Source organism: Misgurnus anguillicaudatus, chromosome 14 (genome assembly GCF_027580225.2).
Source record: "Misgurnus anguillicaudatus chromosome 14, ASM2758022v2, whole genome shotgun sequence".
In the NCBI taxonomy this organism is placed as follows: domain Eukaryota; kingdom Metazoa; phylum Chordata; class Actinopteri; order Cypriniformes; family Cobitidae; genus Misgurnus; species Misgurnus anguillicaudatus.
In genome coordinates this window covers 18,406,776-18,426,591 of record NC_073350.2, presented here as the reverse complement: position 1 = coordinate 18,426,591, position 19,816 = coordinate 18,406,776, and the positions used below count along the sequence as shown (strand labels likewise).

Here is a 19,816-nt window from a genome sequence, read left to right as displayed (position 1 = left end):
TCCACACAGAAAATACCAGACATGTGATTTACGGAGTTTCTAATGAATCATGCTGAAACTTTCATTTGGACAGCAAACCAAACCTGTCTACACTTGTCTAATTCCATCATATTCATTATATAAGCACAGAAACTCTAAACATAATATACAATGACCCTCAGGTACAGCGGGGAAAATAAGTATTTGACACATCAGCATTTTAATCAGTAAAGGGATTTTTAAGTGGGCTATTGACACAAAATTTTTGCCAAATATTGAATTCATACAAAGACATCAGAACATTTAAGTATACAAGTTGAGTCATAATAAATAAAGTGAAATGAGACAGGGAATAAGTATTGAACACACTTTATTTAATAATTTGTAGAAAAGCTTTTGTTGGTGATTACAGCTTCTAGACGCCTCTTGTATGGAGAGACCAGTCGTCTGCATTGCTCAGGAGTGATTCTGGCCTATTGTTCCACACAAATGATATTTAAATCTTGAAGGTTCCTTGGGCCTCTTTTATGAACTCTCCATAGATTTTCTATGGGATTTAGGTCAGGTGATTGACTGACCACTTCATTGTTTCCTTGGCCTTGTGTTTGTCCACCTTTAAATTTTTAATCTTTCTGGAAAATCCGACTTTTCCATTTGAGTGCTACAATTGGGTCCCCAGTGCTTCTATCAACCAAGAAAATGTGAACAAGATCAACCCAGTAACTTAGTTTCAGTAAATCATTCTCTGCAAGCATGTGAAAAAATAGGTAATTGAAATTTTGCCCCCCCTTGTGATGTCATAAGGGGATAATACCGTCCCCTACATCAGCACTATCCAACCACGGCACTGCCATTTAGGCAGCGATCAGCTTATTTGCGTTTTCAAGGACACCCAAAACTGGCACATTTTTGCTCACACATAGAAAGTGGCAATTTTAACATGCTATAATAAATTATCTATATGATATTTTAAGCTAGAACTTCACATATGTACTCTGGGGACACCAAAGATTTGTTTGACTTTTTTTAAAAAAGTCTTGTGAAATGTCCCCTTTAAATATCTTTAATTGACACAATTATTTATATTATGCTGTATATTGACAGGTCATTCATGCATTTTAAATGTGTGCAAATACTTTTTGGGACCCCTGTGATTTTCTACAGAAATAATCTATCCATACAAACTGCATTTATCTCTGATAATCAGTGAAGATGTGACCTGCAAAAGATGCTGGTTGCAAAATCCAAAGCTTAGAAATACAACTTATTCAAAGATTCACAGTTTATGACTGGCAAAGCTCAGGATCTTCACATAATAGTGTAATGTCATTGTTCATCGGACGGCGTAGTGGGAAAGTGGATTGCCAATAGCGGGCCATTCTGACCCAGTCCTTATCTAATGTTCCTGTGCCACAGCACATTGGTTTGACTTCTCTTCATGTACACCTGAGTGCCGTTACCATAGCGATGGAAAGATGTGTCACGGTATGTTACAGTCACGCTCAGCTCTATCTTTTATAAGGGAGAATAGGACAACCTGGAGTCACATTAACTGCGAGAGCAGTAAAAGTGCTTAGATGTGAGAGAAAGGGAGTTAGTGACAGAGTGTATTGAGTAAGCAGAAACAGATACGAGGCAGATTAGTTTTGTGGGCTTTTGGCATTTACTTGGATGTAGAAATAAAAACGGTGGTGAAAAACTCTACAGCTGTAACTCTTTTCTATTTGCTTTTTAAGCATGCAAATTAGGATGCTTTTAAGATTATCACGCAGCATTGGAAAGCAGTCAACAAGCTGAATCATGAAACAAAATTAAATAGGTCTTGAAAGCATCACTTGGTTTGTAATATGAGGCTTGGTCACTATCTTGGAATCTTTAAAAAGATTTTTGGTCACAAAGCAGTTTCATAATGATGACCAAAATATTATTTCTATATTAATGACTGTAATAAAGTTTTTTTCTGGTTTGGTGTGATATTTGTCAGATATGCACTGTTCAAAAGTCTTAGGGCACCATGCCACTAATAAATGTGTTGTTTTTGCAAAGGTATAGTGACCCTATTTCTCATTCACTTTAATCAGGTCGGCATTTGTGGAAGCCAATATTATGTCAGTGATAACCTATTTATTTCTAACAGCTGTCATGCTTAACTTGTTAAGATGTGTATGCATTAATAAAAGTGTAATTTGTAAAAGCATTGAGTAAAAACATTTTTATCATTTCTGTTTGATAAAGTCATTCACCCTTTACTCTAAGCTGCTCTCCCTAAAGTATGAGCTCTTTGAATCTTGACAGCAAAGCAACTCTGGTTGGCTTTCTCCTTGGTCATACATCACTTCTGATGTACTGTCAGAGATATAAAGTGCATCTGTACAGCTTAAACAGCCTCTGTGTCCACACAGTATGTCTAAATGCATCTCTCACTCACACAACACAAACACGTTCTCTCTGGCATACACAAGATCTGCTTGCTCCAACCTTTTGTTTATAGGAAATCATTTTCAGAACATTTTAAGCAAGTAGCCCATACTATTAGATTTTAGACAGCAGACTTTTAGGTTATTTTAGATAGAAAGAGCCCTCAAACCCATTTTATATTCACTCTCTAAGCTTTTTTCATCTTCCAAAATCCTTGTAAAAAGTGAGCTTCCATAAACCATTGTCTGTGTCTTCTTAACATTGTGACAGCAGCGACATCTGCTGGTTTAGAGTGGTTAATGTTACAGTAATGGCAGTGTGCAAACGCCACTGAATCACTGGGCGTTTGCACACTGCCTTCTTTTTAAACACCATAAAAAATGGTTAAAAACAACAGATGGTAAGCATGTAATTTAAAAAATCATCTGGTAGGGAAAATCTTTAAAAACAAAATTCAAAGACGTGTTACTGAATGAAGTAGCAATCTTATACTGCATTTCCTAACCCTGATAGATAGATAGATACAGTAAAGCAAGTGGGAAAAAAACATTTATGCAGTTTTATTCACTCTGCTCGGGGTGTTCAGTGTGTTTCTATTGCAGCACAAGTACTTGGGAGAGTGCCTTGCAACTTTTTTTATTGCATTAAATACTTAAAAAACAACTGCATAGAAACATGTGATAGTTTGGGTGGTGTTCATAACGGTTTAATTCAGACATGCCATTTATAAAACTGTACAAAATAAAAATCAACATCAAATAAAGTTCATGAAAAAGACGACAATGAGCAAAAAAATCTTCCCAAAAAATCCAAATGCCTAGTCTCCATTTTCCATTGGACTATCTTGGGCATCATCACTTTCCATCTTCTCATCGTCTAAAAAAATAAAAATTTTATTTAGACGGTGATATGATAGTTCTGAATTTATGTGGGTTATCTGACATTAAAGTTTTTTGACTTACTCTCCAAAGTCTGCTGAAGTTCCTGAATGGTGGTGAGAAGGACGTGAAACTGTTTCTTACGAAGTTCCAACTGCAAATAGGGAAGAGAAATATTCAGTATGTAACCATGTGACAAATTAATTAAAAAGGTCAAGAAATAACAAGTTCCTTCACCTTGTCCTCTGCATTCTCTTTGATCTGTGAAAGCTGTTGAAGCTCTTTGTCCAAAGCCTCAAGCTGTCTGCAAAAATAAAAAAGCAACAGGCATTTAGACAATTTTAGACTCCAGATTTAAAGGGGCCATTTCACAAGACTTTTTGCACATATAAAATAAATATTTGGTGTCCCCGGAGAACGTATGTAAAGTTTTATCTCAAAATACTCCACAGATAATTTATTATAGCATGTTAAAATTGCCACTTTGTAGGTGCAAGCAAAAATGTGCCATTTTTGTGTGTCCTTTTAAATGCAAATGATCTGGTGAAATGCAAAAACTGATCACCATATTGGTGGTTTGTTGAAAATAAAACTCAATTGTGCCATCAATTATTTTCTATCTCTGCACTAAATGACAGTGCTGTGGTTGGACAGTGCAGATTAAGGGGCGGTATTATTTATCCCCTTCTGACATCACAAGGGGAGGCAAATTTCAATTAACTATTTTTTCATGCTTGCAGAGAATGGTTTACCAAAACTAAGTTACTGGTTTGATCTTTTTCACATTTTCTAGGTTGATAGAAGCACTGGGCACCCAATTTTAGCACTTAAACATGGAAAAAATCAGATTTTCATGATATGTCCCCTTTAATATACAGTGAAAAAATAACTGGTCTGAAGAAATAAGTAAACATGCTTGTCTGTTCAGACAAAAGCGAAGCACAATAACACTAAAGCTGTGAAAGAAATTCCTGCAGCAATCTTACTTTAAAGTCTCATGTCTGTCTGGATGTTGCTTGATAACCCTGGCCAAAGCATCATACTCTGCAAAAGACAAAGTTAATTCAATTATATCCACTTATGAATCAATCCAAAATAACTTTATTATCTTGTCCAGGTCACCTCACCTTGCCGGTTTTTTCTTATCCTTTTAGCTCTCAGGATTTCTTTTTTACACTCTGCAATTTTTTCATGGGCTGATGTTATACTATTCTCTACATGGGAAGAAACAAAAGATTTTTGCTATGCAAACAACCACAAATTCAACTAGTGATGAGAAAGCCTCAATACATGCTTTGCAAAACACCTTACCGATATCCGCATAGATTGCTTCATAATTCTCCATTTCTTTCAGGTTCATGTCGTACACAAGCAATGTCTTTCCCATGGAGAATTCGCATTGAGCCAAAGACCCCAACATTCTTTGATACTGGGCCAATCTGTGGCGACAGATAACAACAAAAAAGTTAAAACCACTGCTGGGAATATGGGCTCATTCATTTTAGCAGTGGTCTTACTGGGTCTATGTAATGCAAATCAATACACTGGGTCACATATTGTAATAGAAATCAAAATTACCCTTCTTCTGGTGAGAAATTGGAATGGCACCACTTGGTGAAGCTCTTCATGAGCACATTAATGCGTCTATCATCTCCAGCTCCATCTCCATCAATGAGAAGACGCTTACGAATAACCTCATCTATGTAGAGACATTTAGACAAAACGTTAAATTACATACAATTGTAGGTTGCTTTGTTACATGAATAAACTTTAATGTAAATAAATAAATAAATAAAATTTGTATAAATAAACATTATTCATATAAATAAATAAACAAACAATATTCATATAAACTATATTTGTATAAATAAATAAATAAATAAATAAATAAAACTATATTTATATAAATAAATAAACTATATTATATAAATAAATAAACTATATTATATAAATAAATAAATATTTATATAAATAAATTAATATTTATATAAATAAATTAATATTTATATAAATAAATTAATATTTATATAAATAAATTAATATTTATATAAATAAATTATAAACAATTAAATATATAAATAATTAATTAATTAATCAAATAAATATACATATACATATATAACGAATAATACTATAAACACAAATGTACCATAATATCTCATTTTAAAGTTGACCATTTAAAACGCAATAAAAGTAACTTAGAAACAAGACCTTAAGGGAAGTTTAGGCAAAGAATTAAGTCATTCAATAAAATATCTTACCCAACATAGTTAAAATTTTAATGACACGTGACCTCAATAAACGAAATCGGCAACACAATGTTGTATATAAAAAATGTGTGTTTTAAAAGTAACTAGCATTTATGCATTCTGAACAGTAACAGTTAACATTTCGTACTAGCACATGACATGCTAACTAGCTATAATTCTTCCATTCGTCTCGTTTATTCACTTAAAATGAGTTTCTTTAGCTTAGCAACACATATAAAATGTACACTGACTTTCCACATAATATACAAACACAGAAATAACCAAATAACTATCAAAACAACTAAATCCTACCATCTGTGATGCTCCCCATTTGTCCACTACAGTAACCGAACTATTCGAAAAAACTTTATTGACTTGAGCGCTCTGGAACAAACAGCATCGGCGCCCCGCCTCTGTTGCGAAGCAAATGACCCGAGCACATAGCGCATATCACAGCATATCATAATAAAATACACAAATTTCTCTTATTATCATATCGCCAAAGTTGTCTTTAAGTTGTGTCAGTCGCGTGAGATTTTTTTGGTGTTTTCCTGATTCAGTATCAGTATGTAGTTTGACAGTGATCTTATATGACAGGCTGTGTTTCGAAACCTAGTAAGCAGCCTACATAGACAGCATATCGCGGACCCGTATGCGCGTCTGAAACGTTCGACAAAGCTGTTCGCTCGTTTCTAAACCTCAATTGGTGCCCGAACTCTTATTAAAATGTCCCAATCGCATTAATCTACGTTATTAATTGTGTACACGTAGACGGATCATATGGATTTGAGACACGGCCATAGTGTCCAGTGACAGGCGTGCTCGGTGCATGCGTGCTGCCGGAGTCAGTCAGTGACGTGCTTGTCCCAGAATGCTGCCTGGTAAACAGACATGGAAGCACCTGGTGAAGACCTCCACAGTCACTGAGCAGTGAACTCGCTCTTTGAACTGATCTTCATTGTCGATACACACTAAAGCCTGCGTCTTTGTTTTCTTTGGGGCTCGTGCGGGACCTCTGAAGTCCAGGGCATTGGTAAGAGAACAATGATGACATCGAGATCAGCTGCTAATGTCTGTTCTGCCAGTTAGCCAGTTGCATGCTACAGCAGTGCCACCAATGGCTGGTTGGTGCTGCTCAGTTAGCGAGGAAGCTAAAGCCTGCTGCCTTCCCTCCCTCCCCCCTCTTATGTCTGTAACATTTTATTTTGGTGACGTAATACTCAAGTTTACTTTGTGCGTTTTGCTCTGTGCCAGAGCCGCTATGTTTAGTCTTTAGAAAAAGTTGTTGCCTTGATGGCAGAATGTTGTATTTATTACTTTCACTTTCCCAAGTGCACTTGTTCATTTGAAGTTGGCCACTATCAGTCAAGTGGTTTTAAACAAGTGTAAAGGGATTGCAAATAATGTATCTTTGATAAAGATACATTGCAGGAAGGCGTTTAAATCTTGAAGGACATGGTGTTTTAATGGAGGCTTAAAGTTGTGAATTTAACTCACTCCACACACCAAAAGGGGTTTCGTTGGTGGTGGGTGGTGGTGTTTACATAACCTGTTAACCCAACTTTATTTTTCCTCCTTCTTTTGGTTTCTGTTTTGAAGTGTTTTAATAACAATTTTGAATTTGGGGTTTATGCTAGGCTCCTAAAATATTTTACTTCATGTTGGATCATGTTTAACATTGTATTATTGAACTATGTTGAATATATTTTTTAGTATTAAACAGTTTGACTGTTTTTTTATTTTTTTTTGTTTACATATTTTAACAATTGACCAAAAAGGTCACCTAAAGATGTCAGAGTTGTTTAAAACAAGTAACAGTGTTGTTGTCACAGTGGTTCAAAATGATTGAAATAAGCTTTTTGCTTAAACTATGCATGATATATTTAGAAAAAATAACTATTTTTGTCTAACTCAATGTATCGCCTCTGTAAGGCATTAAAAAGAGTGGGTATTTGCACTGGAAACTAAACCTCTGCATACATCTGCAGAAAGTAGATGCATTAATGTTGGGCAAACTTTGACACCATACAGAGCATTACATCAGAACATATATGAGCATCAACTCTTCTTACATGCTTTAATTCCTTTAACACTTACTAGACAAACAGCAGAATGATAATCATGAAGTTAACATCATGTGTGTATTTGTTATTTCATCTGTTGTTGAATAGATTCTGAAATTGTTTTATTTATTCATATTTTCATTAATAATTTAAATATATTTGATTGCATAGATTACAAAATACAGTGTTATGCACAAATGAATTACTGTATAAAGTTTCTTTAGCAAATACTAAACTTGCCATAAAGTCATTGTCACTGGTTCTTTGTATCCCATGAGACAGATTATCTGGCTGTCAACTAAAAGGCTTTTAGATGGTTAGTCGGGGATAGTCGTTATTGGATTGGATTACTCTGTAGCGACAGCCTCCTCCGTAAGCAGATCTTGTACCAATAAAAAAAAAAGAATAAGAGTAGAAAGCTGCAGTCAGATTCTCTTGGTATTAGGTTGTGAAGATTCCTCTGTCAAAATACAAAAGTCTCTAAACTGTGCTAACTATGCTGCTAACATGACTCTTCCTCTGTCTTTCTTGCCCAGATTCCCTCACCAGCTTGTGTGACAGTCTGGAATCACCAAATCTGATGAGGATCTACTGACTTAAACAGTTTTGGTCCAGTTTTTACTTTTGACAAGGTACGAGATAATGTTTTTAAGTCCAAAATGAAATTAATGTAAGCCGTCGTCATCAATTCACCAAGGCACCCAAGTTTTTGGGTAAACGGCATGAAACATTTTTAATTAGTTTTTCACACTACTATTTTATTTATTTGTTCCATTTCAGCGATTTGATCGTTTTCAAAAACATTAGTTTTATTGCTCAGCTAAGTGCATCCCAAATTGCATACTTATGCACTATTTTACGCCACTTAGTTTGTAGTAGGGATGGGTGATAATTTGCATGCGATATCATGCGCATCTTGTCAATGAAGCCCGTTCCTTGATTAGTAATGAATCGCCATCACCTGCTTTCAGATGGAGTAGCATTTACTACACAAAGCGTAGTTCACTGACAAGCTGGGCCATATCGCATACATATCGCAGGCGATATGTCTACGGCTACGACTTTGTGTAGTAAATGCTGCTCCATCTGAAAGCAGGTGATGGCGATTTACTTCTAATCACGAAACTGGCTTCATTGACAAGATGCTCAACGACAATCACATGCAAATTATCACCCATCCCTATAGTGTAGTATAAAGTAGTGTGTTCACATTGGCAATTACAAAAAAAGGTGCATTTTAACTCTTTCCACACCAGCGTATTTAGAAAAGTTGCTTGCCAGCGCTAGCATATTTTATGATTTTCACAAAAGTTTAATGGCTTCCAGATGTTCTTCTTTTAATATATATTACATCTATATTATATCAAATGAAAGAGCAGACCCTCTGCTTTTAAGTAAAAAAAACCTTTTCATCCTATCTTCATTTTTCATTTTTGATCACCTCTTAAACATTGATAGGTTTCTTCAAAAAGAAAAAAAATTGAACAATAATTAGAGATAATTGCATTTTTGTAAAAAACTTAATAGATTCAGAGTGATAATCAAAATGTGCACAGAGTATCTACTGCTTTTGGATCCGTAGATGATTTAGTGTTTTATAAGTTGTGTAAGAGTGCCACCTAGTGAATAATAGCGATAATATGCAAGTATATATCGCTGCAGCCCAGAGACTGCAGGTGGGAGGACCTTATGCCGCAGGTGGGAGGAGCTTATGCCGCAAGTAGGAGGGATTTCATAAATGTGCAAGTAGGAGGAGTTTACGCTTCAAATGGGACGGTGGTGAATCCTCTGGAAGTTTGTACAGCCCACTTGCGGCTAAAGCTCCACCTACTTGCTGCTAACCCACCCATTTGCAGCTGGCTCCGACCTGGATCGCCTTAAAACTCGTCATTGGCAGGGAAGCGTTTTAGCTTAAGTGATGAGATAACTCGTCAATGGCAGGGAAAGAGTTAGGAACGCAGATGATGCACTCAGTCTAGTTGACGTGCGGAGACAATTTAGTCTGACGGTGACTGAGATTATGTTGGTTAGAGATAACGCTGATATTAAATGAAAAATGTACAAATTGGTTTACATTGTACTATGTGTTTGACATCATTTGCCCTCATCCGGGAAACTACTTATACTTTAAATTAGTTAAAAAAAAAACATTGTGTTAGATTTGTGACAATACCACTAAAATTCATAGACTTCAGGATCAGAGTACAGTGCATAATTTAAGTGCATAGTGTATAATACGTAATTTGGGAGGGACCTTATGTGTTTCACACAAGTAGGAGAAACCCATTGTCAAAGTTAGCATTTAGCTGACAATTTTTCTTAATCATCTTTCAAATATCTTAAATACAAATGTATAATTAATATACATGTATTAATGGCTATGCCTCATTGTTTAATTCATAGACCAATATATCAACTTTTAGATGTGTTTGTCCTTTAGATGAAAGCGATAGTTTCCCAAATAATAGCAAACTGCTCTTACTTTACTGAGCCTCAGGCTATCTAAGATGTAGGTGACATTTATTCTTTAGTAGAAGAAAGATTTTTAGCTGAAACTGGGGTCCTTGGTGGTTCATAAAATACAAGTCCACAGGTATCAGTTCTTTGAATGAATAAAAGCAAATACAGCCCAAGCAAAAGTAATCCATGGCTCTTGAAGATATTGAGGCCTCATGAAGCAAATCAATCACTCACCCCTTATTTACAACATTATTACCATAATCTATAGCTTCAGTCAAAATGGTATTTTTGCTATATTATGAAATACAATTGCCCTCGCTCCAGAGTTCCCTGCAAGTGCTCTGCCATTCAAAGTGTGTAGGGCATAGGGATGCGATTGTTAGATGTTTACCATTAGGGGCGCGATTGTTAGATCATTAGATGTTGACTGTTTAGCAGAGCGTATAGATTACTGGTAATAACGTAAATAATGTTCAGTTTCTTGCGGAGAGCAGGAGACACAGGGATTAATTTTGTGTTGCCTTTATTAAAGAATGTCCCCGTGGATGTGCATTTTATGAATCACGAAGGTCCACGTTTTCATCTTAAAAAAATTGGGTTCTCCGGTTTCCTCCCACAGTCCAAAAACATGCAGATTAGGTAAATTGAAGATGCCAAATTGCCCCTTCCCCCAATGTGTTTCAATCAACTGTGTGTGGATTAACTTGTGTATGGATTAACCGGTTCTTGCCACGAATATAGCCATAGATGCTGGAATGGTGCGTATATAGAATAATTAAACAAATATACAAATAAATATCTGATTTTTGCAATTGCCTCTCAAAACAGTGCCATGAGCTAATTATAATAAGTTAATAATTTTATGACGTCTTGAAAATAGCCACGTTTCCATATCCGGTAGATTTTTCCATTATCCGGTCCATTTTTCAAATTTTGCAATACACAGTTGTTGTCTTAACATCATATGTTATTGGTTAAACAAAGTTTTAGAAATGCAAAGCAAAGTTTTCTTAGAATTTTATGCATACAAATTTCATTTGTCTTAGTGGCCTGTTTCCGTTTTGTCAATAGTAGGCTACAAATGGGGAATTCCCGGTAGCACTGACTCATAATTGGATATATTTTGTGTGCCAGTACAACACCCTAAATAAATCCTTTCCTCAATACTTGAGTGAAACCCGGATTCCCTCTGTGTTTCCCGCACATGTCAGTACTAGAGAGTTTTGAGGTCTTCGTAAACTTTTATCTGTCAATTAATGCACGTGCAGAGAAATTACGCCGCGTGCAGCGCGCTCAAATCCAACCAAAGCAGGAAACACAGCTCGCTCTTGCTGCACTAAATGGCGTGAATGAATTGCGTTTAGAGTGTCATTCATTGAAGGAATCCTCTCGGCTACCTTAAGCGCTCACACTGCCGTTGTGTTATATTGTAGCGGAAAGAATGTCGGAAAGAGCCGAAGATGACGTCAGGGCGGAGCAGCAGCAGCAGCGCAGAGCGGCCAGGCAGCTCAAGCAGCAGCGGGGAGAAGCCTCCACAGCAATGGCGACTGTGGCGGAGCGTAGATCCCTGCCCAGTCCAGAAATAATGCTGGGACAGCCTTGGAGCAGCTGGCTCGATGCTGTGAAACTCTACGCGAGCGACGGTGAGTTGGTCGGCCGCCGTCGGCCATGGCGTTTAAACGGGCAGCCGCGTCAGATCGCGAGCTTTTTGCCCGACTGCGTGCAGTTTTTGAAATATTAGGAAACGCGACTGGTAGCGAGTGTAACTATTTATGTAACTCGATCCCAATTGCTTCCTCAGGTGCAGAATCGGAGGAAAGTTTGAAAGAGTGCGGGAAGAATCGCGAAGCCATGAGACTCTGCAGAGACGGTGAGTAATGTGTCTTTCTGTGGTCAAAGGTGTGTGTTTTGTTTTGGTGCTGTGTGGACACTTTTCACAGTGAAACAAGTGCAGCTGACTTTTGACAGTACAGCCTATCAAAGTCAGATCTTATTAGTTACATTCATTAGCCTACAATTGAGCTGCCACGTGTGTTTACACTGTAAACTATAGTGTTCAGTAGTAACATTAGTTATTACAGAGTTCCTGCGTTGTTGTACCTATAACTTTGAGTTGAAATTAAATGAGATCACAAACAAGAATACACGCAGTATACAAAAATACATTATTATCTTAATGGTTATGCATCTGTTTCTGTGTGTTTGAATTTGTTTAGCACCATTAGAAGAATTTAAACCAACGTTTTTGTTCACTCCGTTTATATATCAAAGTTTTCTGTAGTCACAGATTTTATGATACACTTTTGACACAATGATACAATTGTTAAAAAATGTACATCACAAAAAAATCTGGAACAAATGCAGAATTATACTCTTAAAACTCTGATTTTTAAATCACACTAAAAACATTTGGGGCCGTATAGTTCCATAAAGAACCTTTAACTTTCACAGTACCAATCTGTTGCACAGAAAGTTTTTTTTGTAGGGTAAAAATGTTCTTCCGATTATAGAAAGTTAAGAAAGGGATGGTTCTTTTGAGTACCTTTGACTGAAAGGTTATTTTTGTCGCATAGCAAGTCAATCCCAGGCCCATATGCAAAAAAATTTTATGGGTCCCCTAACCCTGCCCTCCATGAAAGGGACATTTACAGACGTTTACCGTAGTGTGTCAAAAAATATCATTAAAAACACTTCACCCAGCACCCAGCTTTTTCACAGCCATGTTGGTCTAAAATAATGTAGGCTCACAAATGCCAATAATAAAGTACTGCATGCAAACACAATGTAAAGGGCCGCTAATATTATAACGATAACTGTAACAATATCTATATTATCATCCTCACTTCTGGACGATAACATTATGCTAATTTGCTTCCCAGGCACAGTACTCACTAGGGCTGTGCAAAAATATTGATACAGCTAATTATCGTGATAAATTTTTCCCACGATAGTGTATCAGATAATTTCGATCTCTAGTATTGATATTTAAAAACTATCAAATCCCTCTGTGTGCATCAATGGACCTCCTTTGCCGCTGTTGTCGCTGTCCAGTTGTCTGTCATATACAGCCATTTGGCCAATGTCTCAGAAGTTAGTGAAAGTGAGAAAATGGCAGAAAATAAAAAAATGCCTGCAGCTTTCAAAGCTGACGTGTGGAAGCACTTTGGCTTTAAAAAAAGAAAAAAAACAGCTTTTTTACATTTTTGATAAAAAAAGAAAAATTATTGCAATGTATCGCAGCGTGCAACGTATCGCATCGTATCTTGATACATTGTATCATGCCCCATGTATTGTGAATATGTATCGTATCGTGAGGCCCTTGCCAATACCCAGCCTTAGTACTCAAGCAAATAATTTACCCTCAATGGCATTAACTAATATTGCATTTTTAATAAAAATGCTTGTAATTGTTCACATGTCATTAAATGTTTAAATATGCTTTTCTTGTAGCATTTACAAAGCGTATATAACCAGCAGATGTCCTCAACATGCCGCGTTTGCGTAACTCTAAACTCAATCCCGATGATATCTTTCATTGTATCTTTATCGTTATAGTTGTGGTGTGAACTCCGCTATTCTTTTTAATATAAAACAATTTTTAAAACAATATTTTTTATAGTTATCATTATAATGTGAACAGCCCTTAAAGGACAAATTCGGTATTTTACACTTAAAGCCCTTTTTTCAGATTGTTTATGATGAAATAGAACGGTTTTGACTGGGATGTGGACGTATGATGCTGGCCCGAGAGTTTTGGGGTGTTTGTTGTGTCGGCCCCCACCCTCACAGTGGCTGTATGGGTGCACTGGAGCAATCCTTTCTGAAGTGCATTGAACTTTTGTTTGCAGGGACGTGAAACAGGGTGGTCAGGGGTGTTCACTGATATGCTCACACAAAAATCGCTGCAAAAGATGCTTTCCAACAGGTGTTTTAGCATTTGTTGTAAACTTGGGGACCTATTTTTCCAAACGCCTCACACCCGTACAGCTTGAGTAATAGACACTCCAGCCCAGTTGGTGGTGATAATCCACCTTTGCCAATTGCAAGAATACAAACAATGTTCCCAGCGCGGAGTAATACCGTACCTCACAGCACATCTAATACAAGTCAATGGAGTTGGACAAAAACTACGATAAAACCTGTTGGAATGCATCTTTTGCAGCGATTTTTGTGTGAGCATATCAGTAAACACCCCTGACTACTCGGTGAAGTTCACGTCATTGTAAACAAAAGTTTAATGCATTTTAAGAAGAGGTGGGAGGTGAAACAACAAACACCCGAAAATTCTCGAAGTGTAAAATACCGAATTTGTCCTTGAAAACACAAAATTACTCACCTAATTTAATTGCATTCCCCGGGCCTTTCTTTCGACAAATTCATTCACAATGTCCCTAGTATTTAATTCACTGCTTCGTCCATTCTCGATGGAAAGAATAGCTAGTCCTGATAGTGTGTTCTGCGACGACAAAATTATTTTTGATGAGCTTCAGTTTTGATAAAGAGCGCTCTGTTGAAGCAACAGTAACAGGGATAGTAAGAAAGAGAACAAAAACGGTGCACATGTCGCTAAAGCTAGATGTAATAGAGTTGTTCTCAACAATCAGAAAACTGGCCAGATCTTGAACTGTTGTCATCCCAGAGATTTGTCTTTTAAAGGCTGCACAGAATGCAAACAATTGTTGTGGAAGGGCTGACAAGTCTTGGTTGTATCTCTTCACTTACCTCTGTCTCTCATCACGTTTTTTTATTTTTATTTGGTGCGACGCAACATTTGCACTTAATGCATCATCATTTGAAAAAATGATGGCGCGTAGTTCTACGGCAGCTGCAGGGAGCAAAAAATAACAAATGCACACAAAAAATTATTATGAGAAATTTTGAAGAAACAACAAATTACTGCTCATGACATGCCCACAAAAAAAATTATTGTGGCCACAAATTAAAAATTAATTATCTCGTTCTCATGGGCATTTGCACGTACATACCCAGCATGCCCAGACGCTACGCCACTGGTTATTTTAAAAACCAGAATGTTTTTTCTATGGCACCACTGTGTAGATCCCTGATCATCACCTCTGTTTCTAAGAGTGTAAAGTGAAAGTAATTGACTCTAGATGTCCCAACCATGGAAATGGCAGCCCTCAGTTGCTGTTTTGTCTTTTTTGACAGTTGTTTTTAGAAAGAGGAAGTGGTGAGCTAAATAATTCTTATATCTCTCAGCTTTTTCAAACAACTAAGTTGTTTGTAATGTCATCACCTGGCCATTTTGTTTCACGCTCACTTCTATCAGCACAGGAAGGCGTGGTATGCTAGACTTGTCAGGGCACTTATCTACGGCTAGATTTGCATTGACAGACAGCAGAGCTACCGAGTGCACCGCTACCCCATTGCACAATTCAGAGTAAATTGGTTGGGTCCTGGAAGTCCCAAAGTCGTCACAAATGTAATCCTTTAAGTACCACACGAGAAAAATATGTTTTTGTCTTCAAGAAGTGATCCTGTAGCTAAACTGGTAGCATTGTGTTGGTAGCGGAAAATTCATGGGTTCAAACACGGGGAGCACAGATAAAAATTAAATGTATACCTTAATGCGCTGTAAGTCGCTTTGGTTAAAAACCGTCTGCCTTTTGTCTGTTTGATTTATATGTTTAACAAATTTTTAATTATACACAGCAAAGGGAACTCAAAGTTCTAAAGGCAGAGGAAACCAGGCCTATGATTGAAACGAGCTGTTCAGCTTCCTTTATTAGAAGTAACTATGTTTGGCTTAGATTATTTGTGCTAGTAAAGTTATCCAGCCAAGAGCAATGAGGGTTTTTTCCTTCTAATTTTGTTGTTTAACAACCACTTTTATTAGCACTGTTTGATTTCCAAATGACCAGTTTGGATGTATAGTTAAAGTCTTCTGGTGAATTTAATTTCAGTTCAGATTCCATGTGCTTACTTTTGTTTGACCTCAAACAACAGTAAGCACAGTTAGTAAAAAGTGTTAGTTAGTAATGCATCAAGTTAAAAAGTTTGTAATTTTAAAGCTCCATAAGAGTGCTTTATAAAGGGCCTATTTTTTTCAGCGTCTGGCTCGCGCAGCTTTTCAAGTATACTTACCATGGGTGGCCGGTTCGACACATACGCAATGATTTCTTATTCAAATTATTGATTCACGACATTTACAGTACATTTCCAGTGCATTAAAAAAATTAGGATAGATGAAAAGTAGCGGATTCATTATTGCAAACAAAGTTTAGAACAAACAACAAGAAAACAAAGAACAGGAAATCAAACATATGGTGACGAAATGCTCCATAGCTTTCTGTTCTTGGAAAATAATAGAAGAAAAGATAATATTTTGTGTGCAAAAACGCTGTATATTGCCTTTGTGTAATTGTTTGTAGTGTTCTGTCTCAACATTTTCACGTGCATGTGCTGTTGTATGCTAAGGGTGTCACGATTTCGATTTTAAATCGAAATCGATCGAAATTAAGTCACAACCTCGAACTTCGAATAAAAAAAAAAATGGAATCGTTGATGCTGCCACGTCCCCATGTCCAGCATTCAAACATGACTTATTATTGGAGTATAGTCTCATCTGACAGGAAGTTTTGTTTAATCAGGTATACCATATTTTTCCACTGGCAGAACGACTAACATGGCAGGGCATCTCCGGGTTCAAATATTATATTTCATAAAAGTCTAGTCTAAAAATGGCATCTTTAAAAAAAAGTAAAAATCGAGAATCAAATCGACCATGACCTTGTTAGAAAAAAAATGTAATCGAATCGAGGATTTGGAGAATCGTGACACCCCTATTGTTTGTGTACTGTCCACGGACCCTCCTGATGATAAAAATGACGTCATGCAGATGGCACGCGTACTCGGACGGCTCTAGTATTCACCTTATTCCGCCACGCCCCTTTTTAATTCTTCGCTCTTCCGCATTTTGTCAACCGCCTTCCGCTGCTCATATGGCACAGTGCATTCGGTGGTTAGTTTGGTGGTTAAAAGATTGTTTGTAGTTCACTATAACTTTAGCGAAATGACAAATATCGCTACTGCTGTAAATGTTTTAAATTAGGAGGACGGTTAAAACTTCATATGACGCTCGGATAGGCTTATATTGTCCCATCAATCGTCTCGTGGTTAGACGATATGAAGCGGCCGCGGCAAGTAACCTGGCATATTTAATTACCTCGTCCTGTCAGGAGTTGATGGAGCAGCATTGAAAATTATTAAAAGTATGTCTATTTACACAGTGATTTCGTCTTTTTTAAAGCAAATGTGCACCTTAGCCAGTCCAATAACTATTTCGTTTTTATGTGGTAATGTACCATGATAGAATTCATTTGCAAACTTGTCAACACTTATTCCTTTAAATCAGGAGACTTAAATCCTTTTAAGTGGAATCTACAAAGCTCACATACGGTTTAAGAAATTCCCTACAGATAATATCTGATCACACTGTAAAGGTTTATATAACTGTATGACAGGTAACATCTGATCACATTGTAAAGGTTTAATATAAATGCACAACATCATATCACATTGTAAAGGTTTAATATAACTGCATGGCAGGTAACACCTGATCACATTGTAAAGGTTTAATAAATGCACAACAGCTCACATTGTAAATGTTTAATATCACTGCATGACATCTAATCACATATGAAGGTTTAATGTAACTTTACAACAGGTAAAATCAGGTCACACTGTAAAGGTTTATAAAGATAACTAGACTAAGAAACAGCTAACTTTTCAGCAAGACCACCCTGCAATAAATTAAGACACAGTTTTATCAGAGTCATCAGGAGCTGATCCCAAGTGTTTATCTGGAAGCTGTTGGTGTATGTACTGGTAAAGTGCTTGGCGACTGTGTAATGGATGCAATATCAACCCTCTGTAAAGCTGACAAAGATGATTGTTTCTCAGCAAAGATATGTACATTTGTGCCAGCTTAACACATTGAAGCGGTTTCTTCGACAGGGTTTACAGGACTAGGCCTTAATTATATTAGGACATTTTAGTTTTTACAAACAAACCTTACAAAAAAACAAGACTGGTGCGCATCTTGTGACAGAACAATGCACTCATATATGTTGAGGTATGTCAGTAAAAGGTGTTTTTAAATTATTGTAGCTCAAATATGCATTTTAGCCTGGTACCAGCATAAGCCCTGTCTGAGAAACCGCACCATTGTTTTCCCATATCAGATGTAGGTTGCTTCAGGTTGAGTTGTGATGTTAAAGTGTAGTTGTGGTCAGAGACGGATGGATCCTCCCATTGTGTTTCTGCATCACAGTTTAGAAACATGTTGATTGTATCATCCTCACAGTTGTCCACTGCATCACTACACATCAATGCATCTGTGAAAACAATATAACCATAAACAGTTTTATGTTAGTATTTAAAATAAACTTGCATCATGAGAATTAATATATAAATGGCACCTATACTTAAACAGAACAGTGTGTAAGAGAGAGGTGCATTAAAAAGAGACAGTAACAACCTTTAACTTCAGTGTTAAATAATACGTTGTTTAATAGGTCATTATCAATATCTGAATGAGAAATGAACTGACAATCTAGCATCTGAAATATCAGCAACTTGTAGGAATCACGTGGGCTACTGTAATAATGTAATGTACTATAATATCTCGTTGTACTATCGTAAATATATAATTATTGGGGGACAATTAAAACCATTCAAAATAGTTGCATTTTATAAACTAACGTTACTGATCTTAAGCGTATTTGTAGAACGGACTTCACAAATCTAACTTTAGACGAACGAGCACATAGTTAGCTAAGATAGCTTACCTGAAACTGGACACCTTTTCAACACCCGGCGTGGTTTAAAGTTACCGGACCATCGTAGTCGAACCATTGCCTGGGATAAGGGTGTTCCTCAGTCGGCTTCCCGTCCGTTAAAATTGGTAAGAAACAAACATAAAGGCGCTTGAATGAACTTTTTAAGCTTAACGCGTCGCCTTCAGTCACTGCCTCAGCTGCTCTTCTTCTATGCGGCCGGAAGAACGTTGACAAACTGAGCGCTATGGCGCCGCCCTTGTTGTCGTGAAAAATAAGGTGAATACTTTCGGCTTAATGCTGTGTTTGCATAGGTTTGCGTGGTGTAACAAACTAAATAAATGATTCCACTTTGGTGAAGCCCTTGACCTAAATAATTTTGACACCCCTAGTCTACAACCTCATATTTAGAGGGAATTCTCACATTCCAAGGAAAAATGCTTTGTGAATTTGTGATATGTAAATGAATTTGCTAATCTTCACTGAGTGTGCCCAAATCTTAATAATCTCAAAACTGTAAACTACTCTGAGATTACTGTGAAAAGTCAACATTATATGTTGAAAGGTTTTGATCAGCTGGTCCAATGGTGATGGTGGCCATTCTCATTTTCAGCCCAGAGGCTGAGATTGGGCTGTTTATTACACCTTTTCTATTAAAAAAGGGCTGGTAGCAGAGTCATCTGAGGGGATCTGTGAACTTCTTTTAGAATTGTCCAGTGTTTCAATTGACTTAAGACTTTAGAGACGAATGATGACGTATCTGCCCATAAACTAGTCTCACTTTTATGTGTTTTGATTTAAACATTCACAGAATAATTCACAGTAGTCAACTCACAAATATTTTTTGTTAATAAAACTAATTTCACACAGACAGGGTAAATTAAGTGAAAGGAGTATGCATTACTGTTTGTTGTTGCACCCTAGTTTTGTTGTGTATTAATTATAAAGACTTTTCAAGTCGTCATAAAACA

General features: G+C 36.8%; 2 protein-coding genes and 1 long non-coding RNA gene across 4 annotated transcripts in view; 1 reads left to right on the top strand and 2 right to left on the bottom strand.

The window, feature by feature from the left end:
• Nucleotides 1-3,078: 3,078 nt before the first annotated feature.
• On the bottom strand, nt 3,079-5,995 carry thoc7 (THO complex 7). Of its 2 annotated transcripts, none has more exons than XM_055184362.2 (8): nt 5,837-5,995; nt 4,854-4,974; nt 4,587-4,714; nt 4,403-4,489; nt 4,262-4,319; nt 3,513-3,579; nt 3,360-3,429; nt 3,079-3,273 (listed from the first exon to the last, which is right to left on the bottom strand). In XM_055184362.2, exons 1-8 carry the CDS (start codon nt 5,853-5,855, stop codon nt 3,215-3,217), a joined length of 609 nt encoding a protein of 202 aa, XP_055040337.1. In that variant the 5' UTR covers nt 5,856-5,995; the 3' UTR covers nt 3,079-3,214. The 2 variants fall into 2 exon arrangements, with proteins under 2 accessions (XP_055040337.1, XP_073732093.1); XM_073875992.1 differs by lacking the exon at nt 5,837-5,995 and adding an exon at nt 5,537-5,559.
• Nucleotides 5,996-6,030: 35 nt separating this feature from the next.
• atxn7 (ataxin 7) overlaps nt 6,031-19,816 on the top strand; it is a 37,149-nt gene continuing 23,363 nt past the window's right edge. Inside the window, exons 1-4 of the mRNA XM_055184361.2 lie at nt 6,031-6,557; nt 8,124-8,219; nt 11,481-11,690; nt 11,849-11,917. Of these exons, the coding sequence (XP_055040336.2) occupies nt 11,489-11,690; nt 11,849-11,917 (271 nt within the window). The 5' untranslated portion in view covers nt 6,031-6,557; nt 8,124-8,219; nt 11,481-11,488. The remainder of the gene's footprint in view (nt 6,558-8,123; nt 8,220-11,480; nt 11,691-11,848; nt 11,918-19,816) is intronic.
• On the bottom strand, nt 17,582-19,139 carry LOC141369468 (uncharacterized). The gene is made up of 2 exons (XR_012373194.1): nt 18,858-19,139; nt 17,582-18,404 (listed from the first exon to the last, which is right to left on the bottom strand). It is a non-coding gene; the product is annotated as an uncharacterized lncRNA (long non-coding RNA).

Coding starts and splice junctions, on each gene's coding strand:
- thoc7 (XM_055184362.2), bottom strand. Junction 4,320..4,402: donor GATAAGAAAAAACCGGCAAG/GTGAGGTGACCT, acceptor TGTCTTTTGCAG/AGTATGATGCTTTGGCCAGG. Junction 3,580..4,261: donor GACAGACATGAGACTTTAAA/GTAAGATTGCTG, acceptor TTATTTTTGCAG/ACAGCTTGAGGCTTTGGACA.